The sequence below is a fragment of the Myodes glareolus genome, chromosome 9 (genome assembly GCF_982192425.1).
Source record: "Myodes glareolus chromosome 9, mMyoGla1.1, whole genome shotgun sequence".
Taxonomy (NCBI): domain Eukaryota; kingdom Metazoa; phylum Chordata; class Mammalia; order Rodentia; family Cricetidae; genus Myodes; species Myodes glareolus.
Window position 1 is genome coordinate 45,616,494 of NC_142034.1, and position 25,432 is coordinate 45,641,925.

General features: G+C 41.5%; 1 protein-coding gene and 1 non-coding gene across 3 annotated transcripts in view; one reads left to right on the forward strand and one right to left on the reverse strand.

The window, feature by feature from the left end:
* Positions 1 to 21,650, reverse strand: part of Nufip2 (nuclear FMR1 interacting protein 2) — a 29,660-nt gene extending 8,010 nt beyond the window's left edge. Inside the window, exons 1-3 of one of the 2 annotated variants that reach the window (XM_085695392.2) lie at positions 21,267 to 21,635; positions 15,238 to 16,953; positions 1,900 to 1,932 (exon numbers count right to left, since the gene is read on the reverse strand). In XM_085695392.2, coding sequence (XP_085551518.1) covers positions 1,900 to 1,932; positions 15,238 to 16,953; positions 21,267 to 21,546 — 2,029 coding nt within the window. In that variant the 5' untranslated portion in view covers positions 21,547 to 21,635. Of the gene's footprint in view, positions 1 to 1,899; positions 1,933 to 15,237; positions 16,954 to 21,266 lie in introns of both variants that reach the window. The other variant, XM_085695393.2, reaches the window with a different exon arrangement.
* Positions 21,651 to 24,278: 2,628 nt separating this feature from the next.
* On the forward strand, positions 24,279 to 24,423 carry LOC146893104 (small nucleolar RNA SNORA62/SNORA6 family). Its single transcript, XR_015003924.1, has one exon. It is a non-coding gene; the product is annotated as a small nucleolar RNA SNORA62/SNORA6 family (small nucleolar RNA).
* The last annotated feature ends 1,009 nt before the right edge of the window (positions 24,424 to 25,432 follow it).

The window sequence follows — 25,432 nt, forward strand, 5'->3', positions numbered from 1 at the left end:
ACAAAAGCACAACCACCACTTTATTAATCCACCATAACCCTAACTACACTGAAAGTAGTATTTGTTCTTATATGGGCAGGTAAGCCTAGTTCTCACCCCACATCAAGCAAACTTTTCTTTGCAACAAATGGAGACCATTAAGGAAAACTAAAACCAATCAAAATGCAGAGTTGTGCCAGCTGGCGGTGGCATGGGCCTTTAAACTCAGCACTCAGGAGGCAGAGACAGGCCTCTGAGTTCGAGGTCAGCCTGGTCTACAAAGCAAGGTCCAGGAGAGTCAGAGCTGTTACACAGAGAAACCCTATCTCAGGGAAGAAGGGAAAAAGGAAAAAAAAGGCGTTGTAGAACCCAATCCCAACTCCTGCATTTAAGGTCAGGGAACATTGCAGAAGACAGGGAGGAAAGGATTATTACAAGCCAGAGGACCAGGGAATTTGCTAGTAATGTCAGAAGGTACACCCGTAGTCTCACTAGCATGGCTGCCTAACCATGAGTTTAACAACAGACATGCTAAATAAAGTGAACAAGGAAAGCCCAGGAGCATCAACTCTACAGAAAGAACTACAGACAGTTAAAATCACTTGAGTGCTGAGAAATATCTTCCTTAGGGAAGAGAGTACCAATTGATCATCCAAACCCAAACAGTCACAGTCTGGAAAACATATACATATAGTAACACTACACAAACTAAGTGGGCAGTTATTTATATATCCAGGAACGTGTGTATATATGCATGAGTGTGTGTGTGTGTGTGTGTGTACGTGTACAAATACACAAAATAACAAAGAGACCAAATTTGAAAGCAACCAAGGAAAGGCATAAGGGAATGTTTAGAGGAAGAATGGGAAAAATGATGTTAATTATAGCTTCAAAACAAAGAGAAAAAACAAGGGAAAGATAGAACAATGTCAGAAACCAAGAATTTTGTCACTCCCTGTTTGTGAGCTCAAACTTCCTAATGTATAGAATGAGTGCCCTATTGACTTTATGCCAGAAAAGGGCATCAGATTCCACTACAGATGGTTCAGTCACCATGTGGTTGCTGGGAATTGAACTCAGTGCTCTTAACCACTGAGCTATCTATCCAGGCCCTTACAACAGGATTCTAAATATCCAAATCTAATGTCAGTGATCACTTTTCCAGTCAAACTCCCAAAGATTGTACATTGTCCCCGTCCTTGTCAAATCTTGATTATGGGAAGAGGATAAAAGTAAATTTGCTATTTATATTACCAAACATGATTCCAGAGAACATAAGTTTAGACAAAGTCTTTTTAATCACTGAAAATTCAAACTATGAATTTCAATTCTTAGACTATCATCCCTTTGTCTACCATAGATAAAAACATGGTTGGTTTTCTCAGTTAGAAACATTTATATTTGGAAGGGACAGGAAGGCATCAAGAAGGGCTATAATGGGTTGGTTGGGGGGTTATATCTAAGGCTATATATTATATATCATGAGCTCTGAGTAAAAAAAACTTAGCCTTTGACAAGTGTGGTGGTGCATACCTTTAATCCCAGCACTTAGAAGGCAGAGGCAGGCAGATCAAGGCAGCCTATTCTATGAAGTTCCAGGACAGTCAGGGCTACATAGAGAAAACTGTCTCAAACTCTTAGCCTCTTGTAATTTAGACCAGACTAGATCAAACATTTCAACAAGTAGTGTATTTCCACCTTCCCTGGAATGGAGTCTTCCACTGTAGCCCAGAATAGCCTTGAATTTAAAGCCTTAGCAGTATTGATATGGTTATTATTGCCCTTTGACTACAATCAGTTAAGTCAATACAAAATACAAAGCCTGTTTGTTTGGCAGGCCATGATTCCAATTATTCTCATTAAAACAAATGCCATGAATTTTGAATAGCATTAACATTTCAAATAGTCAACCATTCTTACCTTGCTTCTGCAAATTCCATATAGATTCCATTTCTGTAAGAAAGAGAAAAAAAATATTTTACACACTACTTTAAAGCTCTACTTCTACCCCTTACAATAATGGTATCCTTCTATCACATCTAAAAAATATGGACTGATTACTGCTGGGATAAAGGTAGGGCTGACAAACAATAGTATAGCACAAGGCACTGAAATTTTCAAATTTTTAAGCATCATCCAGATGCGGGCTGGCAGGATGTCTTCCTGCCCAGCCTAATCACTTAAGTTCAATCCTTAGTAGAGGATGCTGGTTGGTCTTTGACTGCCACACTGGTGAGACACACATGTGTGTATGTGTATACACAGACAGACAGACACACCCCATGTGCTAAAGAATAAAGACAGCAAAAATCTGCATTTCTAAATGTTATTTCTCACCTCACTGTTACTATCCAAGTACGTATTTACTGGGCAGCCAATACTTAGTGGAGTATAAGTCTCCTGAACAGAACCTTCATCACATTTTATTAAACCTGATTAAACATCTAGGAAAAGTAGTTCAAACCACACCCAAATCAATAGGACAGAATGCTAACCCACATCTCATTTGTCAGCACAATCACCATTTGCTCTAATTTCTATCAAACTTGCTTTATGTTTACTTTGTTTGAGATCTTTAAAGGGCATGTCTAACAAGACAGAGTAACCATCTTTGCAGTGCTTTGAAATGAACACCTAAATGAGTAAGAATAGCTTCTGATACAAAACCCTAAGAATTAGTCCCTGAAGACAGAGAAGTCACCAAACTATTCATAAAAAGGAATGAACTATCACAAAAGCAAGAAAGTACACTTTTCCCATGCCTACACAAAAGGTCATTTTGCACCATAGAACTGGACCTTCTAACTAGTTTCATTCATTATGTATTAAGTCTGTTAATGTAGGACTCATAGTACCAAAATATTCCTCCACATTTAGAAGAAATTAAATATATAAACCTAAAATTATAAGTTTAGTGCAAATAGAGGCTGAGAATTATAGACTACATTCTCCCTACAAGATCAAAGATACAATCAAAGCTGTTTATTTTGATTTGGGGAAGGGATACAAGAGGACAGGGTCTCTCTGCGTAGCCCTGGTTGTCCTGAAATTCACTTTGCAAACCATAATTCATGAACCTCAAGAATTATGGAATAAAAGATGTGCATCACCACAACCAGTTAATAGTGAGAAATTTAAAAGATAAATTACAAGTGTTTGAATTTAGCTGTAGGTTTATAACCTTCAAGTTCCTGGCAGATATCTATCCGGTATGGCAAGAAACTATATATCCAAGCATTGCTTAGGCAACAGAATAACAATTTGAGGCCAGCCAAAGTACACAGCAAGACCTGTCTTCAGCACCTCTTCACCACCAAAAAAAACTTTATTGATACCAAATGACAAAAATTTCCTTCTCCTTGGGGCACTACCAAGGGCAGAGAATTATAATAATCTGATCACAGCAGCCTGGTAAAGGAATTGTTACCTACTGATGGAGATCATATATACTACCCCGATATTATTTCTTTTTTCTTAAAAACATTTATTCATTTATTATGCATTCAATATCTGCCTACATGTGTGCCTGCAGGCCAGAGAGGGCACCAGATCTCATTACAGATGGTTGTGAGCCACCATGTGGTTGCTGGGAATTGAACTCAGGACCTTTGGAAGAGCAGGCAATGCTCTTAACCACTGAGCCATCTCTCCAGCCCCCCCGATATTATTTCATACATCAGAAATGACTTCTTTTAGAATTGTTATCTTTGTTCTCTGAATCTTGACTTATTTTGAACTGAGGGAAAAAATATGAATTCAGCTCAACTGTATTTTTTTAGAGCCTTGTATATACTAATTTGAAACTACAATCAACCAAAATAAACATAATCCCAGTTCTAGAGAGGAATATAAGACGGGAGGAGACCACTCTCACACACAGTCTCATTCTGAGATTCCTAGAGGCAGGCTCCTCATTTTGGACTGAGTTAGAGTTAAGAGCCAGTGGCTGCCTGTTTTGTTTCTGTGCTACAGTCTTAGGTCACCTACACATAATTATAGTGAACGTTAATAATTTTTCCTCAGAAATATCTGGCCACCTGATGCCTCTATTTAGGTACTTTCCCACTGTACTAGAGATTAAACCTATGTCTTTTGTGTTTATTAGGCAAGCTATATGACCAGCCCTTTTACTTTTGTTTGCAGACGCATTCTTGTTACCTAGGTAGGCCTTGTGTTTGTAAGCCACTGCCTCAGCCTCTCAAATAGCTAGAAAGGCCTATACTACAAAACCATTTTTGGGTCTGTCTTCTTTGTTTGATAGTATCACCTCTTAGCATATATCCTGAACTTGTCTTGAAGTGGCCATTCTACCTTCACCTCCAGAATGCTGAGGTTACAGCACTTCAACACCCAACTTGGTGCATGGACTCTAATTGCATTTATTATTTTATCACTTATTGTGGAGATATTTCTAGGACCTGGCTCTAGTTCTTATAACTAGTTTGAGTTATAATAGTGTAAACTGCTGGTCTGAAATTGGTAATTTCCAAATCTACAATTTATGTAATTACATGCATATTAAAAAATAAAATTAAGGGCTAAATAGCTTAGGCAATGGATATTCTTTCAATGAACCCAAGTAGAATTCCCAGCACCCACAAGACAGTTCACAACTTTAACTCCGGCTCCAAGAAATCTGATGTCCTCTTCTGGTCTCCAGACTATATGCACATCAACTCAGACATATACATAAATAACTAAAAAGTAAATAATTTAAAAAGATCACCAGGTGTGGTAACACACACCTTTAACCCCAGCACTCAGGAGGCAGAACCAGGTGAATCTCTGAGTTTCAGCTGATGTACACATTCAAGGCAACATAGTGAGACAGACCTTCTCCAAAGAAAAATGAGAAAAAGTCCTCATCAAAATCCAGCTCAAATGTTCCATGAAATACAACTGTTATACTCTAATTCTTTTCTATCCTTTCTCTACTGAAAATCCTTTTTTTTCCTAAAAAAAATTATTTATTATGTATACAATATTCTGTCTGTGTATGCCTGCAAGCCTGAAGAGGGCACCAGACCTCATTACAGATGGTTGTGAGCCACCATGTGGTTGTTGGGAATTGAACTCAGGACCTCTGGAAGAACAGGCAATGCTCCTAACCGCTGAGTCATCTCTCCAGCCCCTGGAAATCATTTTCTCTACTGATCTTCCCTACTTTTTAGTCTCCTCACATTTAAAATCTTTTGTTTTTCTCACTCGCCAAAATGTTTTAAAGGAAGGATATCTCATGTATCACACTGGCCTCAAATTCTATGTATAGGATGACCTGACTCTTTAGTCTCCTCTTCCACACCCTAAACGCTTGATTTGTGTTTCTAGGCAAGTACATTATGAACTAAAATAGATCCCAGCCTCTGTGCCTAAGTATTTTTTAAGGGAAAATGTTCATCTTGCCAAAGTAATTTTCTCACAAATAAACCAAGTACTTTTAGTCAATGGTAGGTATTTTGCGAGGAAAAAAAAAAAGCAAGCCAAAAGATTATAGACCAACAGTCTCTTTCTTTCCCTTTTTTTTTTTTTTTCGGTTTTTCAGGATGCGGTTTCTCTGCTCGCTGCCCTGGAACTCACTTTGTAGAAAACATTCACTTGTCTCCATGAGTGCTGGGATTAAAGGTGTGTACCACCACAGCCAGGTTAAACTTATACTTTCAAATGAACCACTAAGTTAGAACTTCATCGCTTGCATGCCTGTAAGACTGGGTGATGTTGCTGGCATAACAAGTTCTCTGCCCTGATGCATCACAAACTGGAGAGCCAAGCTGTTTATACTAATATCCTGCCACAAACTGACTTAACAGCTTCCAGTTGTCTGAAATACTTTAATACTATAATTCAGGTGATTTAAAAGATGACAACCTAGGACTAGAAGAGATGGCTCAGTAGTTAAAAGATCACTGACCTTCCAGAGGACCTAGGCTCAAATCCCAGCACGTACAGGGTAGTTTACAACTATGTGCGTTTACAACTATGTGCGATCTGACACTTCCACACAGGCGTACATGAAGGCAAACACAAATGCTCATACAATAAAAAAGGTCAGAACTGTTACTCTAAATTAGCTTATATGCAGCTGTTAAGAACCGTTTATGTGTTATTGCTTTAAAATTGTGTGCGCACTGTAATTATTGGATTTTTAAGAAGGTAGACACTTGCTGCCAAGCCTACACACCTAAGCCTGGTCTCTGGAACCTATTCCCACAAAGTTTTCCTAATTAATTGACTGATTTTATCTGTTATATCTTTCAAGTTGTCTCAACTACTAAGTATAAATTATAATTCATCTACATTGCCACTTAGTATACGAGAAAAACTGATCATCTGAATTATTTTGTGGCACTGGGGTTTGAATACTGACCACAACACCTATGAGGCAACTGTTCCTTCACCGAGTCCTTCTTTTTAACTTTTAAAAAATTAAATTAAAAAAGTTAGCCTACATGTGCATCTAGTACCTGAGGAAGCCAGAGACACTGGATCCCCTGGTCCTGGTGTTAAGACATCTCTTCTCGCTCTCTCTCGCACTCGCTGGCGCGCGCTCTCTCTCTGAGACACAGTTTCTCTGTAGCTTTGGAGCCTGTCCCGGAACTAGCTCTTGTAGACCAGGCTGGCCTCGAACTCACAAAGATCTGCCTGCCTCTGCCTCCCTAGTGCTGGGATTAAAGGCGTGCGCCACAAACGCCTGGCCATTACGACATCTCTTAAAGAGCAGATGGCACTCTCAAGCACTTAATCACAAGCCATGTTTTAACTTTTTCAAAGATAGTCTGTTGTTCACACTAGCCTCAAAATTTTTTCTGTGGCTAAGACTGGTTATCCTGACTGTGTCCAAAAGCCCAAGTATCTATTATCTTATTACATTCGTGCTTATTTTATATGCGTGTGTACTCGTGTGTTGGTATATGCGACCACTATGATGAGGTCAGAAGACAACCCAAAGGAGTTGGTCCTTTAAGTCTGCCATGTGGGTTCCCAGATCTAGAATTCAGGTTTTAAAGCTTCGGAGATGTCTTTTATACACTGTGCTATCTTTCACTATATTGGCTTTTGAAGCAGAGTTTATATCACAAGCTTAGACTGGCATAGAACTCATTGTGTAGCTTTGAACTCTGATCCTTCTGTCTTTGCTTCCAAAATACTGGTAAAGGCCTGAGTTACTAGTTTCTTTTCTTTAATGAATATTCTAAAATTCTAGCATTTTGAATTAATGCCATGCTTCAGTGTCAGGCAAGGGCAACTCAGTTTTAAATCAGCTTTTAATCAAATATGCAGTCCTCAGTTTATCCCCCTTTATCGGGAATACAATTGGAAAAGTCTGAAACTGAGTGGTGGTGGTGCACTCCTTTATCTCAGCACTTGGGAGGGAGAGGCAAGCAGATCTTGTGAGATTGAGGCCAGCCTGGCCTACAAGTTCTGAGACAGAGCTGTTACTGAGAAATCCTATCTCAAAAAAAACCCAAAAACGACAAATAAATAAATGAGGGGGAAGGGAAGATAAAGAATACAGAATAACATTTAAAGACAGAGCCAACTGGATTAAAAAGTTCAAAAGAATAAAAAAAAAACAGGCATGGACTAGAATAGGTCTTATATCAAAAAACAATATCCAGAATAGAATATAGAGACAACCACTAAATCACAAAAATTAAACAACAGAGGACAGGGTGGTGGCACATGCCTTTAATGGCAGAGCTTAGAAGGCAGAAGGAAGTTGTATTTGAGTTCTTGAGGTCAGCCTGACATACAAAGTGATTTCCAGCAGAGCAACAAAGTGAGATTCTGCCTCCAAAAGAAAACAAAACCCAGCTGGGCTTTTTAGAATGAATAAATTGATGAATGAATGAATCAATCAATGAATTAAAGAAATTTATGCCCTGGCAATCGTTGAAGCATGCACAGGCAGCCCATATTATGGTGGTTCTGTTGGAACTTCTCCATATTGGGCTTTAAGGTCTAAGTTGATGAGTCTTCCTCAAGACCTCAAGAGGGCACCAGATCTCATTACAGATGGTCGTGAGCCACCATGTGGTTGATGTGGTTGTTGGGAATTGAACACAGGACCTTTGGAAGAACAGGCAATGCTCTTAACCGATGGGCAATCTATAATCTATGCCTTTAATCCCAGCACTCCAGGCAAAAACTGGTGTATCTCTTAAACTGGTTGTTTAAGGCCAGTCTGGTCTACAAGGCACAGCCAAGGTTAGAGAGAAACCCTGTCTTAAGGAACAAAAAACAGAGGGCACAAAACTGTGTCAAGTACTTAGGACGCAAGATACACAAATAAATGCATGAAAAGCTGTCAGACAAGTATAAATTACAGTCGGGTGGTGGTGGTGCACACCTTTAATCCCACTCGGGAGGCAGAGGCAGGCGGATCTCTGTGAGTTCGAGGCCAGCCTGGCCTACAAGAGCTAGTTCCAGGACAGGCACCAAAAACTACAGAGAAATCCTGTTTCAAAAATTCTAAAAACAAAACAAAAAAACAAAACAAAAAAACAAAACACAAAACAAGTATAAATTACATTCAAGATACCATCTACCCTTCATACCTAATAGGATTAAATAGAAACTATAAATCAGCCAAGGAAGATGTGGAGCAACCCAAGTCTTTGTGCACTCTTGTTAGTATAATGTAAAACTGCTATTGAATCCAATACAATATTTCTCAAAGAATCAAGAATTGGAAGTGGGGTCTTGAAAAGATATTTCTCCAACTATGCTAGGTGTGGAAACAACTCAAGTGTCTATCACAAAACACAGAAGAATGGAGAAATGTAACACACATGCCAAGCTTCAAATGGAATGAAGGCTTTTCCTTCCTAGCATGTTTATGGTCCTGATTGTCTCCATAACAGAAAACAAACAGAGAAAAAATATTGATTTGGTTCTACCATGTTAAAATAAGGTGACTCCTCAATATTTAATGCTTAAGAGACATGAGCTGAGTCAGGAATCGTGAAACATGCAGAGGCCAAGTGTTTTATGTTAGCCTATTGTACACTGCAAGATTTTGTCTCAAAAAAAAAAAAAAAAACTCCAGAAAAGGCATGAAATGAAGAAAAAAAGGACTTACACTTCCCTTGAAATAGTTGATACAGCTCTACAACAGTACACAGAGATAAAAATTTGTGGTGCTAGGAATGGAGGGCCTTATCCATGAATGCAAGCAAGCATTCTACCACTGAGTTCTACATACAACCAAGCCTTATTTTCCTAATCGTCAAAAAGGATTTTGTATATCCCAAGGCAGCCTTGAACTCTAAACCGATTGTACCTCCTATCCCAAGTGTTGGGTTTATGGGCAAACATCTAACTGGGTTTTCTTTTTTTGGTTTTGAAACATGTCTTTTTGTGCAGCCTTGGCTGTCCTGGATCTCTGTAGACTGGGCTGGCTCAGAACTCAGTGATCAGCCTGCCTATTACTCCAGAGTGCCGAGATTATAAAGGTGTGCATAACCACCACCCAGTCCGAATCTTTGTTGTTTTTTTTTTGGGAGATAGGGCTTGGAACATACTATGTAAACCAGGCTGGGAGAGTGCTAAGATTAAAGGAGTGAACCACCATCATGGCCTATGGTCATTTCTTAAACAAAGTTCATGGCACAATACATACATGAAGAACTAAGAGAAAAATGCCAAAACTAGACTTTAATTACCAATCCTTTGTGTTTTTTTTCCCTTTTTTCTTTTATCAAAGGTAACAATGAAAGTCTAACTATGTAGCACCATATCATGCTACTATTTCTACAGGATAGAACTCCAAACGTACAACTGATAGTAAACATTTATCTGCATTTTATAAAGATTTCTTTTAATTATGAGTATGTGAGTGCATATATAGCACATGTGTCTGGGTATTCTGAGAGACCAGAAGAGGATGTCAGATCCCCTGAAGCTGGAATTACAAACTGTTATGAGCTTAAGTGTTGGGAACTGAATAAAGGTCCTTTGAAAGTCATAGCTTTCTTTTTTTTGGACTTGAGACAGGGTTTTTCTCAGTAGCTTTGGGGCCTGTCCTGAGTAGACCAGGCTGGCCTTGAACTCTGTCTGCCTCTGCCTCCTGAGTACTGGGATTAAAGGTATGCACCACCTTTCTTTGTTTTTCCGAGAGGGTCTCTGCACCAACAATTCTGGCTGTCCTTAAACTCGGTCTGTAGACCAGGTTAGCCTTCAATTTTTATACCTTTAATTGCACTGAACATTTACATTTTAAAAAATCTGTAGTACTTCTGACACTGCAAGTAATTAATGTTAAACCTAAAATATGTACCATTCCTATTAAAATGCCATCACATACCCTAATACTTCTAAATTAAATTTGTGAATGGCTTATAAGAGGAATGCACAGAACTTCCAAATATAAGCCTAACTTAGTAAACTATTACTCAACACTAAAAGGACCAGAACACTAACACTATAAAGGTAACTCTTGAGAGCCCTGTTAAGTTGAAATGATTCTCCCTTTAAAGTTTTAAACAAAAAATAAAAAACTAGAGAGATGACTCAGTGGTCAATACTTGCTACTCTTCCAAAAGGGTATAGCTTGGTTATTGGCATTCAAACACAGATAGCTCACAAGCATCTGCAACTCCGTATTTCAAACTCCGTACTTCATACATCAAAATAATGATTCAAAATAGATTCAGACAGGAAAATCACTAGGCTAGTAAATTACTACTGGACCAACCAATATTTAGTAGGGTTTCAAAGAACTTGTCCTCCTGAGACCTAAATGAACTATTATCTGCTTAGTTCTATTCGTTTGATCAATTTTATTTATGCTCAACTGCAAAATTCAAGCTGATGCACTTCACTAAATTCAATTAAAACTGTAACAATATAGAATGGCATTTAGTTTGCTTAAATCAGTTCTACACTACTAGGGAGATGGACCTCTGAGTTTGAGGCCAGCCTGGTCTACAGAGCTTCAAAACACACACAAACACACACACACACAGAGCTAGGAATAGCACATGCCTTTAAAAAAACTCAGCTGTACGCCTTTAATCTCAGCACTCAGGAGGCAGAAGCAGGTGGATCTCTCTTGAGTTGGAGACCAGCCTGTAAGAAGGCTGTTATACAGAGAATCCCTGTATCTAGAAAAAAAAGTCAGCTGGAAGGATGGCACAGCACTCTAGGCCCTTGGAGTTCTTAGAAGGCAGATACCTGTGAGGCTAGGCTGGTTAACATAAAGAGATCATGTCTCAAAAACAAAAATTATGGAAGATACAGACCAAAAAAGAACTTTTTTCCACAGCTAGTCTAGGCAATTTAAAATTCCTAGCCCTAAGAAATAAACACACACAAAGCTACCAACTAACCGCCAAGGGACCATCATCTCACTGCCTTTTGGAGGTTACAGGAGAAAAATGTCATCTAGGCTCACATAATTATCACAAACTATAAGACACTGGTTTTCTATAATAGGCCCTGGAGAGCAGATGACACAGAAAATGACACCAAAACTACCCAACTATATTGGTGGAATTTTAACATATATAATTAAAACACCATAACAGACTTAATAAGCATTGCTTTTTTTGCTCTACTTTCAGTTTTTAAACTTTTATTTTCAAAGAGATCTGGAGAACAAGTCAATCTTTACCTGTCAAGATTCCTACCTCCAAACTACAAAATGCTAGTCAATCTCAAGCTCTCCCACTCCCATTCTACATAGTTTTTTGAACAGGGTCTCTCCATATAGTCCTAGCTGTACAGGAATCCAGAAACTGACCTGCCACCACCCATAGCATATATTATAAAAAGCACATGTTTATAAAAGTACATGTCTTTTTTCAGATCAAGAAAGGGCAAACTAGTAGTGAAAACCTCATCAAGGTTCTAAACCTGATGAAGAGCTTCAGGAAATTAATAGATACTAAAAGGAAAAGAAAGCCTTTTCTAGGATGAACACCCTAATCCCAAACAGAACATTAAATGAACATTTAAGCAACATTAGATGAACTCAGCATGCTGTATGTGTTCTTACATGTACGTGTAAAAAATAAAAGGGGGGGGGGCCTGGAGAGATGGCTCAGAGGTTAAGAGCATTGCCTGCTCTTCCAAAGGTCCTGAGTTCAATTTCTGGCAACTACATAGTGGCTCTGCAGACATACACACAGACAGAATATTGTATACACAATAAACAAACAGAAAAAAAAAATAAAGAGGCCGAGCGGTAGTGGCGCACGCCTTTAATCCCAGCACTTGGGAGGCAGAGGCAGACAGATCTGTGAATTCGAGGCCAGCCTGGTCTACAAGAGCTAGCTCCAGGACAGGCTCCAAAGCTACAGAGAAACCATGTCTTGAAAAACCAAGAGAGATAGATTTGGGAAGGAAATAGGATAAGTTTAAGGAGAAAGAGGGATTCACATATGAAACTTTCAGGTACAAAACTTCACATAAATTTTTTTAATTTAAAAAAGGCTGGCTGTAGTGATGGCCTTTCAGAAGGTTCAAGCTTAGTTCCCAGAACTCACACCAGGCAATTCACAACTGCCTGTAATTCCGCCACCTTCAAATCTAACATCCTCTTTTGGTACCCTAAAGCTCTTAAACCAACATGGATGGGTATGAGACACACAAAACTATTGAAGAAAAAAAAAAAAAAAAACTGGGAAGGCGATATGGTTCAGTGGTTAAGGACACTTGCTGTTCTTCCAAATGTTTCATTCCCAGAATCCACGTGATAGCTCACAACTACCAGTAACTCCAGATTTGGATCTCGGCTCTAGGCACTAGTGTGTTGCAAGGACATACTAACAGGTTAAATATTGAAATACACAAATTCATCTTCCAAAAAAAGACATCATACACAGCTTTTTATTCTTCTCTAAGGCAATGGCTTATACCAAGGAGAATGTGATAATTCCTTCATCCCTACCCTTATTCCTACAGATCCCTACCAAAATGATCCAGTATTTAATAAAAAAATTAGCATATGCCTTCAATCCTAGCTCTCAGAAGGCAGAGAGGCAAGCAGTTATTTGCGTTCGAGGCTAGTTAATTCCAGGACAGCCAGGGCTACATTAAACAAATTTTCATTCTCCCATTTTTTGTTTAGGGAGGGAGTTTCAAGCCAGGTTTCTCTGTGTAGCCTTCGCTGTCCTAGAACTCTCAGAAAACCAGGCTGGTTTTGAACTCAGAGATCTACCTGCCTCTGCCTCCTGAGAGCTGGGATTAAAGGCATGCGCCACCACCGCCTGGCTATTTTCTAAAATTTTTAATTACATGTATTGCATTGGATAAGGTGTGAAAATGTGGACACATGTACAATGCTTGCAGAGGCCAATAGAGGTCATCAGATCTCCTTTGAGGCTAGAGTTACAAGAGATTGTGGGTGCTGAGAATCAAATTCCTATAAAAAACAGTAAATTCTAAAGTGATGAGCATAATGTCACACTTTAGGCTAATAGATCAAGTAGATTGCACTGCTTCTTGATTTATGCAAAGGACTTACAATAAATGGTTGTAATATAGTAATTGAGAGTGATATAAAAGGAATTTGGTGGGGAAGGGTGAGGCAGGGAGGGGAGCATAAAAAATGCATTATCTCAATCAAATCAATAAAAAAATAAAGGAATTGAGAGGAATGACATGACTTAATTTATAAATGTAATAAATAAAATCTTGGTGATACTAGGAGCTGGACCAGACTTTCACAGATGCTAGGTGTGTTGTTTAATTTCATATTCAGCTTGAAACAAACCTAGACACACCTGGAACAAGAAATTCCATAAATTGAGGAATTGCCTCCATGAAATTGGCCTGTGGGCACATCTATGGGGCATTTTTGACTGCTAAGTAATGTAGAAGGGCCCTGTACACTGTGAACTGTATCATCTTTAGGCAGGTGGTCCTGAGTGTATAAGAAGGTAACTAAGCAAGCCAGATAGTCAGCAGCATTCCTCTCTGATTCAGCTCCTGGCTTCGGGTTCCTGTCTTGACCTCTTGCCCTGGCTTCTCTGACATGAAAATTGTAACCTGCAGACCAAATAAACCCCTCTTTTCTAAGATTATTCCACCTCTTTAGTGAAAAATGGTTAGGGAGTTATGAATAGAAGTTCAGACCAAAAGAAAGATAGAAGGAAGTTAGGCAGTGGTGGTCATGCACGCCTTTAATCCCAGCACTCAGGAGGCAGAGGCAGGTGCATCTGTGAGGTGAGTTACAAGCCGGCCAGCTCTAGAGTTGCAGGACAGTCACAGCCAGAGAAACCCTGCCTCAAAAGTACAAAACAAAAAATTAGCCGGGTGGTGGTGGCAGACGGCTTTAATCCCAGAACTTGGCGGATTTGTGAGTTCAGGGCCAACCTGGTTTACAAGAGCTAGTTCCAGGACTGGCTCCAAAGCTACAGAGAAGCCTCGTCTCAAAAAAATAAATAAATAAAATCAAAAATAAATAAAAGTTATGCTATTCAGCAAAAAGAAAAACAATTTTTTATTATATTTTGCAGGTGGGGGGATCTGCCATGGCACAAGTTTGGATGTCAAAGGACAACTTGTAGGAGTCAAGTTTTTTCCATTTGGAAACCAGGGATCGAATTCACGTAAGGCTTGGGGAAACAGGTGCCTTTATCCATTGAGTCATCTCTGGGGTCCAAGACTTTTTTGTTTTCCCAGTTTTTTTTTTTTTTTGAGACATTAATTTGTCCTGGCTGTCCTGGAAATTGCTCTGTAGGCTAGACTAACCTCAAACTCGGGAATTTGCCTGCCTCTGCCTTGAGTGCTGGTAACAAGCAGGCCACATTTCATGGCATAGACCTGCAATCCCAGCAGAACCTGAGACATAGAGGATCAGGACTTAAGGCCTTCGTCTCCATCACTTTAAAATATAAAACTCATTAGCCTTAGAAATACTGAGCAAGGCATGGTAGGTAGCATGCACTTAAAATCTGGGAAACAGAAGGATCAAGAATTCAAGGTCAGCATAACTACTAAGAAACCCTGTTTCAAAAAGCTAAAAAAACAATAAAAGGTTATTTCTTTAAGCAAGTGCTTCATTTCCACATAAAACCTCTGTAACTACGTGATCAATTATTCCTTTTTTGATCATTTTATATTGGAAAACTACATTCTTCTAAACTATATTGTCTTCAAAGAACTTGAATCAAGAAATCTATACTAATTACTTATTCAACCACTCATAATCATAGACTCCCAAACATACTAGTATGTATACACACACACACACACACACACACACACACACAAAATCAGCCCATCAAAATCTTTGGGGAAATAAGAAAGAGTTACCTTTAGTGTGATATACAATAGCAGCCCTCAGGTCAAAAGAACCCCAGCTATCATTCCTTTCTAGGCCTCTCTGGTATCTCTGTTCTTTGGCGGAGCCTAACAAAGTGTTCGTAGGAGAGGCCAGAGGATTTTGATTTTCTATTTCGTAGTCCTTTGAGAGAAACACTAAAGCACCTTGACTACTGGTGTCTGCTTTTTGCAGGTCACCTATATGACTGGGTTCCAAGGATAAGGCTCCACTCTCAGCAGTCCCAGGTTTTAGAATGTTACCCAGAACTTGAGGACTAGTCCGTTTTTCCAGCTCATAAGCCTTGGGGAACACAGGATGCTCAGTTCCTGAGGGAATTATTTCAGCACCCTGTGAAACCAAAGTGGCAGGATATTCTCCTTGAAATGTCACTTCCATTACTTTATGATCTGATGACTTTCCAATAACAGTCTCTGGGCCAGCACTGGGTTCATTTATAAATGATAAACCCCATTGATTCTGGAAGATATCCCCCAGATTTTGCTGATCTGTCTGAGAGGGCAGATCTACTTGTGCAGTGCTTAACAGCACCGTTTGCATATTTGAAGGGTAGATAAAAAGGCTAGACTTAATTTGTTCAACAGCTGCTGTCAGATTCATGTCCTGAAGAACTGCATCAGTCCCAGTAGAGATGGGTGTTAAAGTATTAGCAGCAGTAGTTAGCAGTGGCTGACCCCCTGATGGATACACATTTCCATCAGTTCCTGCTAAAACAGGCCCATTAGAAAAGTTGGCAGAAGTAACAGATTTCAGAGCTGACATGGGGACCTGGGATAATCGACTTGAAGATTGAGTCTGAGTTTCCCCAGTAGATAATGAAGAAGATGAAGAGGAGGATGGTGACACAGAAGAGTTCTGTACAGTTTTGTTGAGGTTCTCCTTAACTTTGCTTGCATAACTTATTTTAGGAACTATTTTAGCACTGCTATTGTCCACTGGAAAAACTGGGGGTGGTTTAAACAAAGTCCACGAGTCCTCTTTGGAGGCAGAAGTTGAGGCATGTTTTCCTTTAGGCCGATCATCAAACTTTTTGCTGCTCAAACCAGGTTTAATATCTGAGCTTTTACGAAGTATGTCACTCACAGCAGGTTTTCCACGACTTGTTCCTCCAGGTCCAGTTTCATACTTCCAAATAGGCTTCGAACCATCTGCCCGAGTTCCCTTTTGTTCACTATAGTCAGGCTTTAAACTTTCAAGTCCCTGTTTAAATGCTGGGACACTAGTCTCTTGCATTATTTTGTCCTGCACTAAATTAAGGTTTTCACAACCCTTGGCACTATTGCGCCTAGCTTTCCTTTTTTTAGGAGTTGTATATCCACTCTCAGATCCACTACCATCATTATCTGCTCCTTTGCCCATATAACCATTAGTAATGTAGCCTGAATTATTTGTTATAACGCCATTTGGAATTGCTACAGTGTCGGTCTTATCTACAGCCTGGTTCTCTCCAGATTTATTTTCGTAAGACTTCCCATTCTTTTTGTCCATACTGTTTTTCTGAATAAAATTCTTGGTTTTAATTCCTGTTTTTCCAAAGGTGCTGGTCTTTACAGTCTGCTTCAGGCTAGTGTCTACAACTTGCTGGTTGCCATTGACGACCCTAGAAATAGGGTTAGTAGCTTCATCAGAACTGAGGCTCTTTAAAGATATTTCTCTTTCTCCAGCATTACCATTTATTTCACCATAGCCTACAGAAGGAAAACAAAAACAAAACAAAACAAAAACCATTTAAATCACAATAGTACTAAAAACTCAAAAGCTGTTTATTGAACGCCCTGATACTATAGTGTAAGGTTTGTTACTTCACATTTCTATGAAGAGACTTGTCGGCCCTATTTCATAGATTAAAACATTGAGTTCACTGCTAGGCAGAATTGGGATACAATTCACATCAGGTCCATGTGCAGGGCCAGTAGCCAGAATTAACTAGAAAGAACAAGACCTCTTCAAGCAGCATGCCCATAATACTCTAGATTTATCTAAACAGAATAAATCTATACATTACGGCCCTGAAGCTATTATAAAATAAAAAATTTCCTCACAATTAATTAAATGCAACAGAATCCAGGCAGGCGTGGTGACGGCTTGTAATTTCAGCAAGCACACTGAAAACTGAGGCAAGATGAGTGCATGATCGAAGTCACCCTGAGCTATAGGGTGGAACCTTGTATCAAAACAAGCACACACAATTAGGACCAGAGCTACCCTCTGGGCAAAATCCCAAGTGTTCAGATACAGTAAACTGTAAAAGGAAAAGAAATTAAGGCTGTGACCTTTGCCTAGCATGCATGACCACTGAATTCAATCCTTTGCACTAACCACCCCACCAAAAGTTAGGAAATTGAAGACCGTAAGTGGCTAGTTACAATGCATCTAACAAAGCTCCTATGAACTTGGCATCAGATCACACCATAACACATAAAGCAAAAATTTATAACAATATTTCTAAGCAAAGACTTGTTTTCTTATACTTGGGTTAGAAGACTTAGATAAAATAATACCCAGGTCAAGAAGTGGCAGAACTAGATAGAAATCTAAACTAAACTGTGGTCACTATTTTCTACTCTCATGCAATACTTGTTTGCTCCCAAAACTACACAATAAATGATTAAAAATAAATCTAATAAAAAATTAGATTTTTTAAATCTGTCAAGTATTTCAATGGAAAGACTTTGCTGTTTACAGTTAAAGATTACAAGAGATCAACTGGGACACAATTCCTACTTGTAGAAAGTCCTTAGGAGAAATCCTCAATTCTAAAAGTAATCTTAGTAACTACAGAAAAATGCTATGGGCAGTGGCGGCACATGCCTTTAGTCCCAGCACTCAGGAGGCAGAGGGGTGGCAGGAGGATCTCCGAGTTGGAGGCCAACTGTTTGCTTGGTCTACAGAATGAGTTCCAGGTCAGAGCTTGTCTCAAATAAATAAACCCCAAAAGCACAAAGTTGAGTCAGGCACAGTGGTGCATCATGCAATCCTATCTAAAACAAAAAAAAAAGCCTTAGGGACAGGGGAGAACCAGATCGGATAATTAAATTTACCCTCCTGAAACTGGATCAAAGACAACAAGTAGACAAGAATTACCTCATGGTTTAGTAGCTCAATAGGTTTAACAATCTGTATCTTCTGGATCACTACTCATAACTTTTGTATTTTAAATAGAGGAGGGCAATGTTACAAGCAAAAAAAAAAAAAAATAAAGCTGATGTTTGATTTGAATCAAAGTACAGTTTTATAAGTAAACCAGAACAATTACTACTTAAGAGTACTTAATGGTTCAGATACCAGAAATCACTCACGGAAAAAACATTTCAGTAGGAAATGGTGGCCCACACTAATTCAAGCTACACTGGAGAGTGAGACACCAGAATTACTACTTAAATTATAAAGTCTGTAGCTGAGCTGATAGACAACTACTGCCTAGCACACCCAGTGTCCTAGGCTCAATCCTCAGTTTATAAAACAATACGGCCCACTATACCTGTTTTAATGACAATTTTTTGCATTTAACTACGGTAATACTTCTCCCCCTGTGGCTTTGGTATGCACTAAGTATGAAAGGCATCTTTTAAAGCCTAAATATTAAAAAATTTCCTAGTACATATTATTTAGGGCTACCATGCTAATTCCACTTCAAAGGGACTCAGCCTAGCTTCTGGATGTGACACTACAATCACTCAACACATCTGGTCTTCTCTTGTACCCTTTTCTGAGTTCTGAGAACCAGTTTCTCAAAGGCTTGGGAGTAACAGTGATGGCCCCAAAACATTCTTTTCTTAGCACTGTCCACAAAGAAGTAACAGCACTGTATGACCAAACCACATATGGCAAACTTATTATCTTAAAATTTTCAAACACTTTCCCTCCTTAGTCTTCATCCCAACTTAAGACATTTTTAGGGGTGCCACTTAATGATTCAGGGTCTGCATCTCTATGAGGTGGAGTCCTGTGGGGAACACACAAACTTTATAGAGTGTAAATTTGACATCTAAGAAGTACCATTATTTGACAACCTTAATATTTTCTCACCTTCTGAAAACCAAAATTAATGCAGTGTTACATAATTCCTAAGTTTCTAGGCTGCTCCAGATCCTCACAATTAAGCACTTAACTTCCAGTGCACACTATCATCAGTCCGTGCCACCTTACAAAGGAGAATCTGATAGCCAGCTGCTGTCTTCAAAGTTGCATTGCCTACAATAAGTTTTTCATCAGTAACTGCTCGTATTAAATGGCAGGCTGACTTTAACATTTTTCTAAGTTTTCCCTTCATATCTCTTCGGTTTATAAACACTTTTAATCTACGAATATATAAACTTTGATGCTCATTTCTTGAGTTATTTCCTCAAGACTTTGGAGTTTAGCATGTTAAATAAAATTCAGTTTGGGGATCCATATCGGTTCTGAAATGCACAAACTACCTTTCCCTTTAATACCACCGAAAGTCTTGTTCAAGGTAAGAAGGTATTGACACAACCTCACGGCCAAGCCACTTTCAGGTCTTCGTTAGTAAGAGAGGGGACCCAAACTGTGCCTGTTGTCCACCCATTTGATTCATCCCTCCCTGCAGTCACTACCCGTACCCAGAAGTCTGGCTGCTGGATGGGAAACGGATGGAACAAGGTTTAAGAGGTTGTCTCCCCCCACACTTTTTTTTGGTAGGAAAGGCGCTGCTGGAAAGAAAAAGGCCTAAGTGAGAGCCTCTGAGGCGGAGTCGTGAGCGAACCTGGCAGGAGATGAGATTCCTGTGGCAGAGAAACTCGTGACCCGGGAGCTCGGTTCCCGCTGGGTACCCCACCCGGTCTCAGGCACCGCCTCTACCGAAAACGAACCCCTCGCCCCTCGCAGGCCCGTGGCCGCCGCCCGGGCCTCCTTCCCTCTCAAGCTCGTCTTCGAGGCCGTCTCCCCGCCCGGCCGCCCGCCCGCGCCTCCCGCCGCACCCGGGAGCGGGAAACGCGGCCGTCGGCGCGCGGGTCCACGGTGCAGGCCGCTCCCCTCGTGGCCGCTTCCCTCCCCCACCCCAACCGCCCCCGCCCCTCACCCCAGGGACCCGCCCGGGGCCGCGCGGCCGCCACCGGGTTACACAACCCGACCCGGGGCGGGGGGAGGGGCGGCGGGCGCCGGCCGCCCGCAGTGCGGGGGACCCGGCCGTGGCCGCCGAGGGTCCCGGGCCGTCGGTCCCGGCGTGCCGTGTGGCCTTCCGCACCCTTCCCCCCCTCCGCTCCTCTGCCGGCCGGAGTCGGTGACAGGAATCGGCTTCCAACATGGCGGACAGGAAGCGGCCCCGCGAGGAGGAGAGAACATTCCAGCCTCGCCGGCTATGAGAAGAGCGGGCCAGGGGCGCCGGCCTCCGGAGGAGCCTCGCGGACAGACAGCAGGGCCCGGCGCCCGACAGGGCCGTTTAGGGGTGAAAATGACCCCCGGAACGAAGGGGTCCCCACCGCCCCCCAGACAGCAAACCCCAAGGCCACAGGTGGGCTAGGGGTGGCGGGTGAGGGCGGACGCTTCCTCGCCTCGGCTCAGCCCGGCTCCGTGCCGCCCGCGGGAGGGTCTCGCGACACCGCCCGCGCCCGGATTCACTAGACCCGCCTGAATCACATACACCTCGAGGGAATTTTTTTTTTTTGAGGGCGGCCGAGTTTCACCTTTTCTTAGGGCCCCCCACATTCAGGCAACTCCGGGGCCGCAGAGGAGGAAAAATAAAAATAAAAATAAGGTTTGACTTGCAAGGCCGGGCGTCCAGGTCTGCCTCCAGCCGGGGCGGGGGCCGGGGAAGGTCACGCTGGCCTGCGCGGGCCTCTCCCATGCTGGGGGGAAGGAGAGGGCGCTGCGATCCCCACCTCGCGGCCCGCGCCCGGGAAGAATGAAAGGGGGCATCCCCGGCCCCGCGGGACGCACACCCCGACCGGGTCCGCGCTTTTCCCAGCTAGCCCCACCCCCACCCCCTCGCTGCCCCCCCCCCAGCCCGGGTCCCCTTCCCCCACCGCCCTGCCTCCCGGACCTGTTTTCTTCTTCGGCGTTTCCTGGTGCTGCTGGAGGGTGTGTTTCTGCTCATGTTTCAGCGGCTTGGGCTGGGCCTTGGGGCTGCCCTCGGCTCCATGCTGCAGGTACTGGTGAGGCTGCTGGTGATGGTGGTGGTGGTGGTGGTTGTGGCTGTGGTTGTAGTAATAGTAATGGTGGTGGTGGTGCGACTGCGGCTGCTGCTGCTGCTGGGGGTGATGGTGCGGATGGTGGTGGCTGTGATGGTGCTGAGGCTGTGGCTGGCCGGGCTTCTCCTCCATTGAAAGCGGCTGGGACTCCCTGGCTGAGGCTGCGGGCTGCTGCACCGTCAGGATCTGAGACTGCTTCTCAGCGCTCGCTCAGTATATCTGAGCGCGTCTCGCCAGCGCACTGGTTAAGCCAGCGGATCGGCAAGATTGGCAGCGGCGCTCCGGCAATCAGGAGCCACGCTGCGCCTCAAGCCCCGCCCCTAGCCCAAATCCTCTTCCCTTCCCCTTCGCCACCGCCGCCTGGCCAACGCCACTTACCCTATGCAACCTCACGGGGCCGGGCCTTCAACGTCAGCATTATGGCTCTCTCTTCTATGGCTTTCTCTCCTTCACCACGCAGTTAGCGAACAGCACTTTCTACACTCCTCACAGGCAAGCAAGCTGATTTCTAGTGTAGCAGATTCCACTGACGATTACTGGCGCTAGAAGCCATCTGTTGGTTTTGCACCTCCTAGAATCTGTTGTGATGTGTGTGTGTGTGTGTGTGTGTGTGTGTGTGTGTGTGTGTGTGTGTGTGGTTTTTTTAAAAATCCTTTTCCGGGTAGCCAGCTCGGAGGGGGAAGCTCAATTTCCTTAACCCTTAGGCCACGAAAAGGGCAATACAATACAAAAGAGGAAATAAATTCATTTTTAAGAATACAAAACCTTCATAACTCGATAGATCGTTTTGTATTCTGGATTCATTTTGCTTTGTATTCATATGCTAATCTCTTCCTTTGCACGGAGGGATTATAGGGTTCCACAATGGGGTATCTGTGTAATTTTCTAAAAGGGCACAAAGGGCTTAAAGCATTGTTTCTTTGTAGTTGAAGGCAAGAGAGAGGGAGGGATGAAAAAACCTATGTTGAATTTTTGTTTTGTTTTGTTTTAATTAAACACTATAGGTGAAGTCAACTATGGAACCAAAATAGGTTCAGAATAAGAATTACAAGAGAGAAAAAAGGAAGGGACACCTTTAAAAGTTCTTACCGTTTTGTTTTTCACATTTTTTTGTTTTGCATTTACAAAAAAACATTGAAATTTAATGATGTATTTGCATTTTATGAGGTTTATTCAACTAATCTTGTCATGGTAGGAAGGAAAAGGGTTGTGATGAGGACAGACACAGGGTACCCTAAAAATATATTTCTGTGGGCTTGAGGTGGGTATTTGGTTTGGGTTGGTTTGTTTTTGAAACAGAATTTAACTATGCAACCCTAATTGACTTCAAACTCCAAATGTACAACTGACCTCCAACTAAGAGATACCCCTCCCTCTGCCTCCTGAGTGCTGGGATTAAAGTTCTGCACCACACACCTAGCCAGTGTGCTATTTCTTAAAACTACAATACATGTACACTTGCTTTATAATTTGTTAAATGGGATATATATTTATGTGTCCCTGATTGGCCTGGTATTATTTACTATGTAGCCGAGGCTGGGTTCCAATTTGTTGCAATCCCCTACCTCTACCTCACAAATACTGTCATTTCAGACATGCACCATCATACCCACTTTCTACTTGTAACCATTTGGAGCACATAGTTCAGGGTATTAGGACATTCCCATTGTTGTACAACCATAATCCAGTGCATCTCTAGAACCTATCTTGTAAAACTGAAGCTCCATGCCCATTAAATAAGTCCCTTGAAGCTGGAGAGATGACTCAGTTGTTAAGAACATGCATATTCTGCTCTTGCAAAGGACCAGAGTTTGATTCTGAACATTCTCATTGCAGCTCATAATCATCCATAACTCCAGTTCCTGAGGGTCCAACCCCTCTTCTGACCTCCAAAGGCACACACGAGGTGCATATACATACATTCAGGTAAAGCACTCATACACATAAAATAGATTTTTCGTCCTTTGGTTCTGTTTTTGATACAGGGTTTCTCTGTGTAACCACCCTGGCTGTCGTGGAACTCACTCTGTAGACCAGGCTGGCCTCACTGGAATTCATAGAGATCCTCCTGTCTCTGCCTCCAGATCATGCTGGGATTAAAAGCATATGCCACCACAAACTCACAAATATATTATATAATATATATATATATATATGTGTGTGTGTGTGTGTGTGTGTGTGTGTGTGTGTGTGTTCAGGAGGGCTGGAAAGATGACTCAGAGGTTAAAAGCATTGGATACTCTTCCAGAGGACCTGAGTTCAATTCCCATCAACCATATGGTGGCTCACAATCCTCTGTAATGAGATCTGGTGCCCTCTTCTGACATGTAGCGTACATGGGAGAAGCACATTGTATGCATAATAAAAAAAGAAATCTTTTTAAAAAAATAAATAAAAAATAAAAGGCAAAAGATTGAGCTGTACAGTGGTGGTACTCGGGAGGCAGAGGCAGGCAGATCTCTGTGAGTTTGAGGCCAGCCTGGTCTACAAGAGCTAGTTCCAGGACAGGCTCCAAAGCTATAGAGAAACCCTGTCTCAAAAAAAAAAAAAAAAACCAAAAAACAAAACGAACAAAAAGGATGACCTTGAACTCTTGATTGTTCTGCCTCCTAAATGGTGGTATTTCGAGTGTGTGTTACCATGCCTGCCCTTACCATGATGTCTTTAAGAAGTATTCATATTGCACAGCATGTATAAGAATGTCTTTCCTGGACTGGAGCGATGGCTCAGTCATTAAGAGCTTTGCCTGCTCTTCAAAGGTCCTGAGTTCAATTCCCAGCAACCACATGGTGGCTCACAGCCATCTGTAATGAGACTTGGTGCCCTCTTCTGGCATGCACTTTATACATAGTAAATAAATAAATCGTGGACATTGTTAGAGCTTGGAGTCAGGTTACAACCTGGCCGATGAACTAGCAAGTGTAGGTAGTGTGCTAAACGAGGGGCAAGGTTTCGCTAACCCCCACTCCGTCCTGTGAGTGGAGTTTGATAGTAACCTTTGCTACAAGCGTGAAGAAAAAGAAAAAAGAAAATAAATAAATAAATAAATCAAAAAAAAAAAGAATGTCTTTCCTGCCTGGCGGTGGTGGCGCATGCCTTTAATCCCAGCACTTGGGAGGCAGAGGCAGAGAGATCTCCATAAGTTTGAGGCTAGTCTGGTCAACAAGAACTAGTTCCAGGACAGGCTCCAAAGCTACAGAGAAACCTTGTCTCAAAAAAAAAAAAAAAGACTTTCCTTTTTATGACTGAATAATATTCCACGTGAGTATATGCTTTGGGAAGGTGTATGCAGCATTTTGTAGTATCCATTTATTTGATAATAGGTATGTAAAGCTTATAGTTTTTTTAAAAATATTTATTTATTTACTTATTATGTATACAATATTCTGTCTGCATACCAGAAGAGGGCACCAAACCTCATTACAGATGGTTGTGAGCCACCATGTGGTTGCTGGGAATTGAACTCAGTACCTTTGAAAAAACAGGCAATGCTCTTAACCGCTGAGCCATCTCTCCAGCTCTATAGGTTTTTTTTATTATTATTTAAAATGTGACATGAGAGGTAAAGATGGAAGATGTCTATGAGTTTGAGGCCAGCCTGGTTTACCTACCAAGTTAAGACCAGCCAGGACTACATAGTAATACTCTACCTCGGGGGAAAAAATTTATTTTTTGTGTGTACATGCATGTGAATGTAGTGACCTCAGGGGCAGAAGAGTTGAATCCCCCAGAACTGGGAAACTAGAGTTACTGAGTGTGATTTGCCTTACTTGGTGCTCGGAACCAAATCCAGATCCTCCCCAGAGCAGAAAATGCTTTTCACCACTGAGCCATCTCCCTAGACCACAATTACTCAATTTTGAGTGCTAGCAATATCATCTTGATTAGTCTCTATTATTCCCACATGCTTAAAATGTAAACAGAATTCAGCATTATGGAACAGGCAAGTAAGAGAGTGTGTGTGCGTGTTTGACTTAGACATTAAGTTGGAAAGTAGAATTCCCATTCCTGAGTCTAA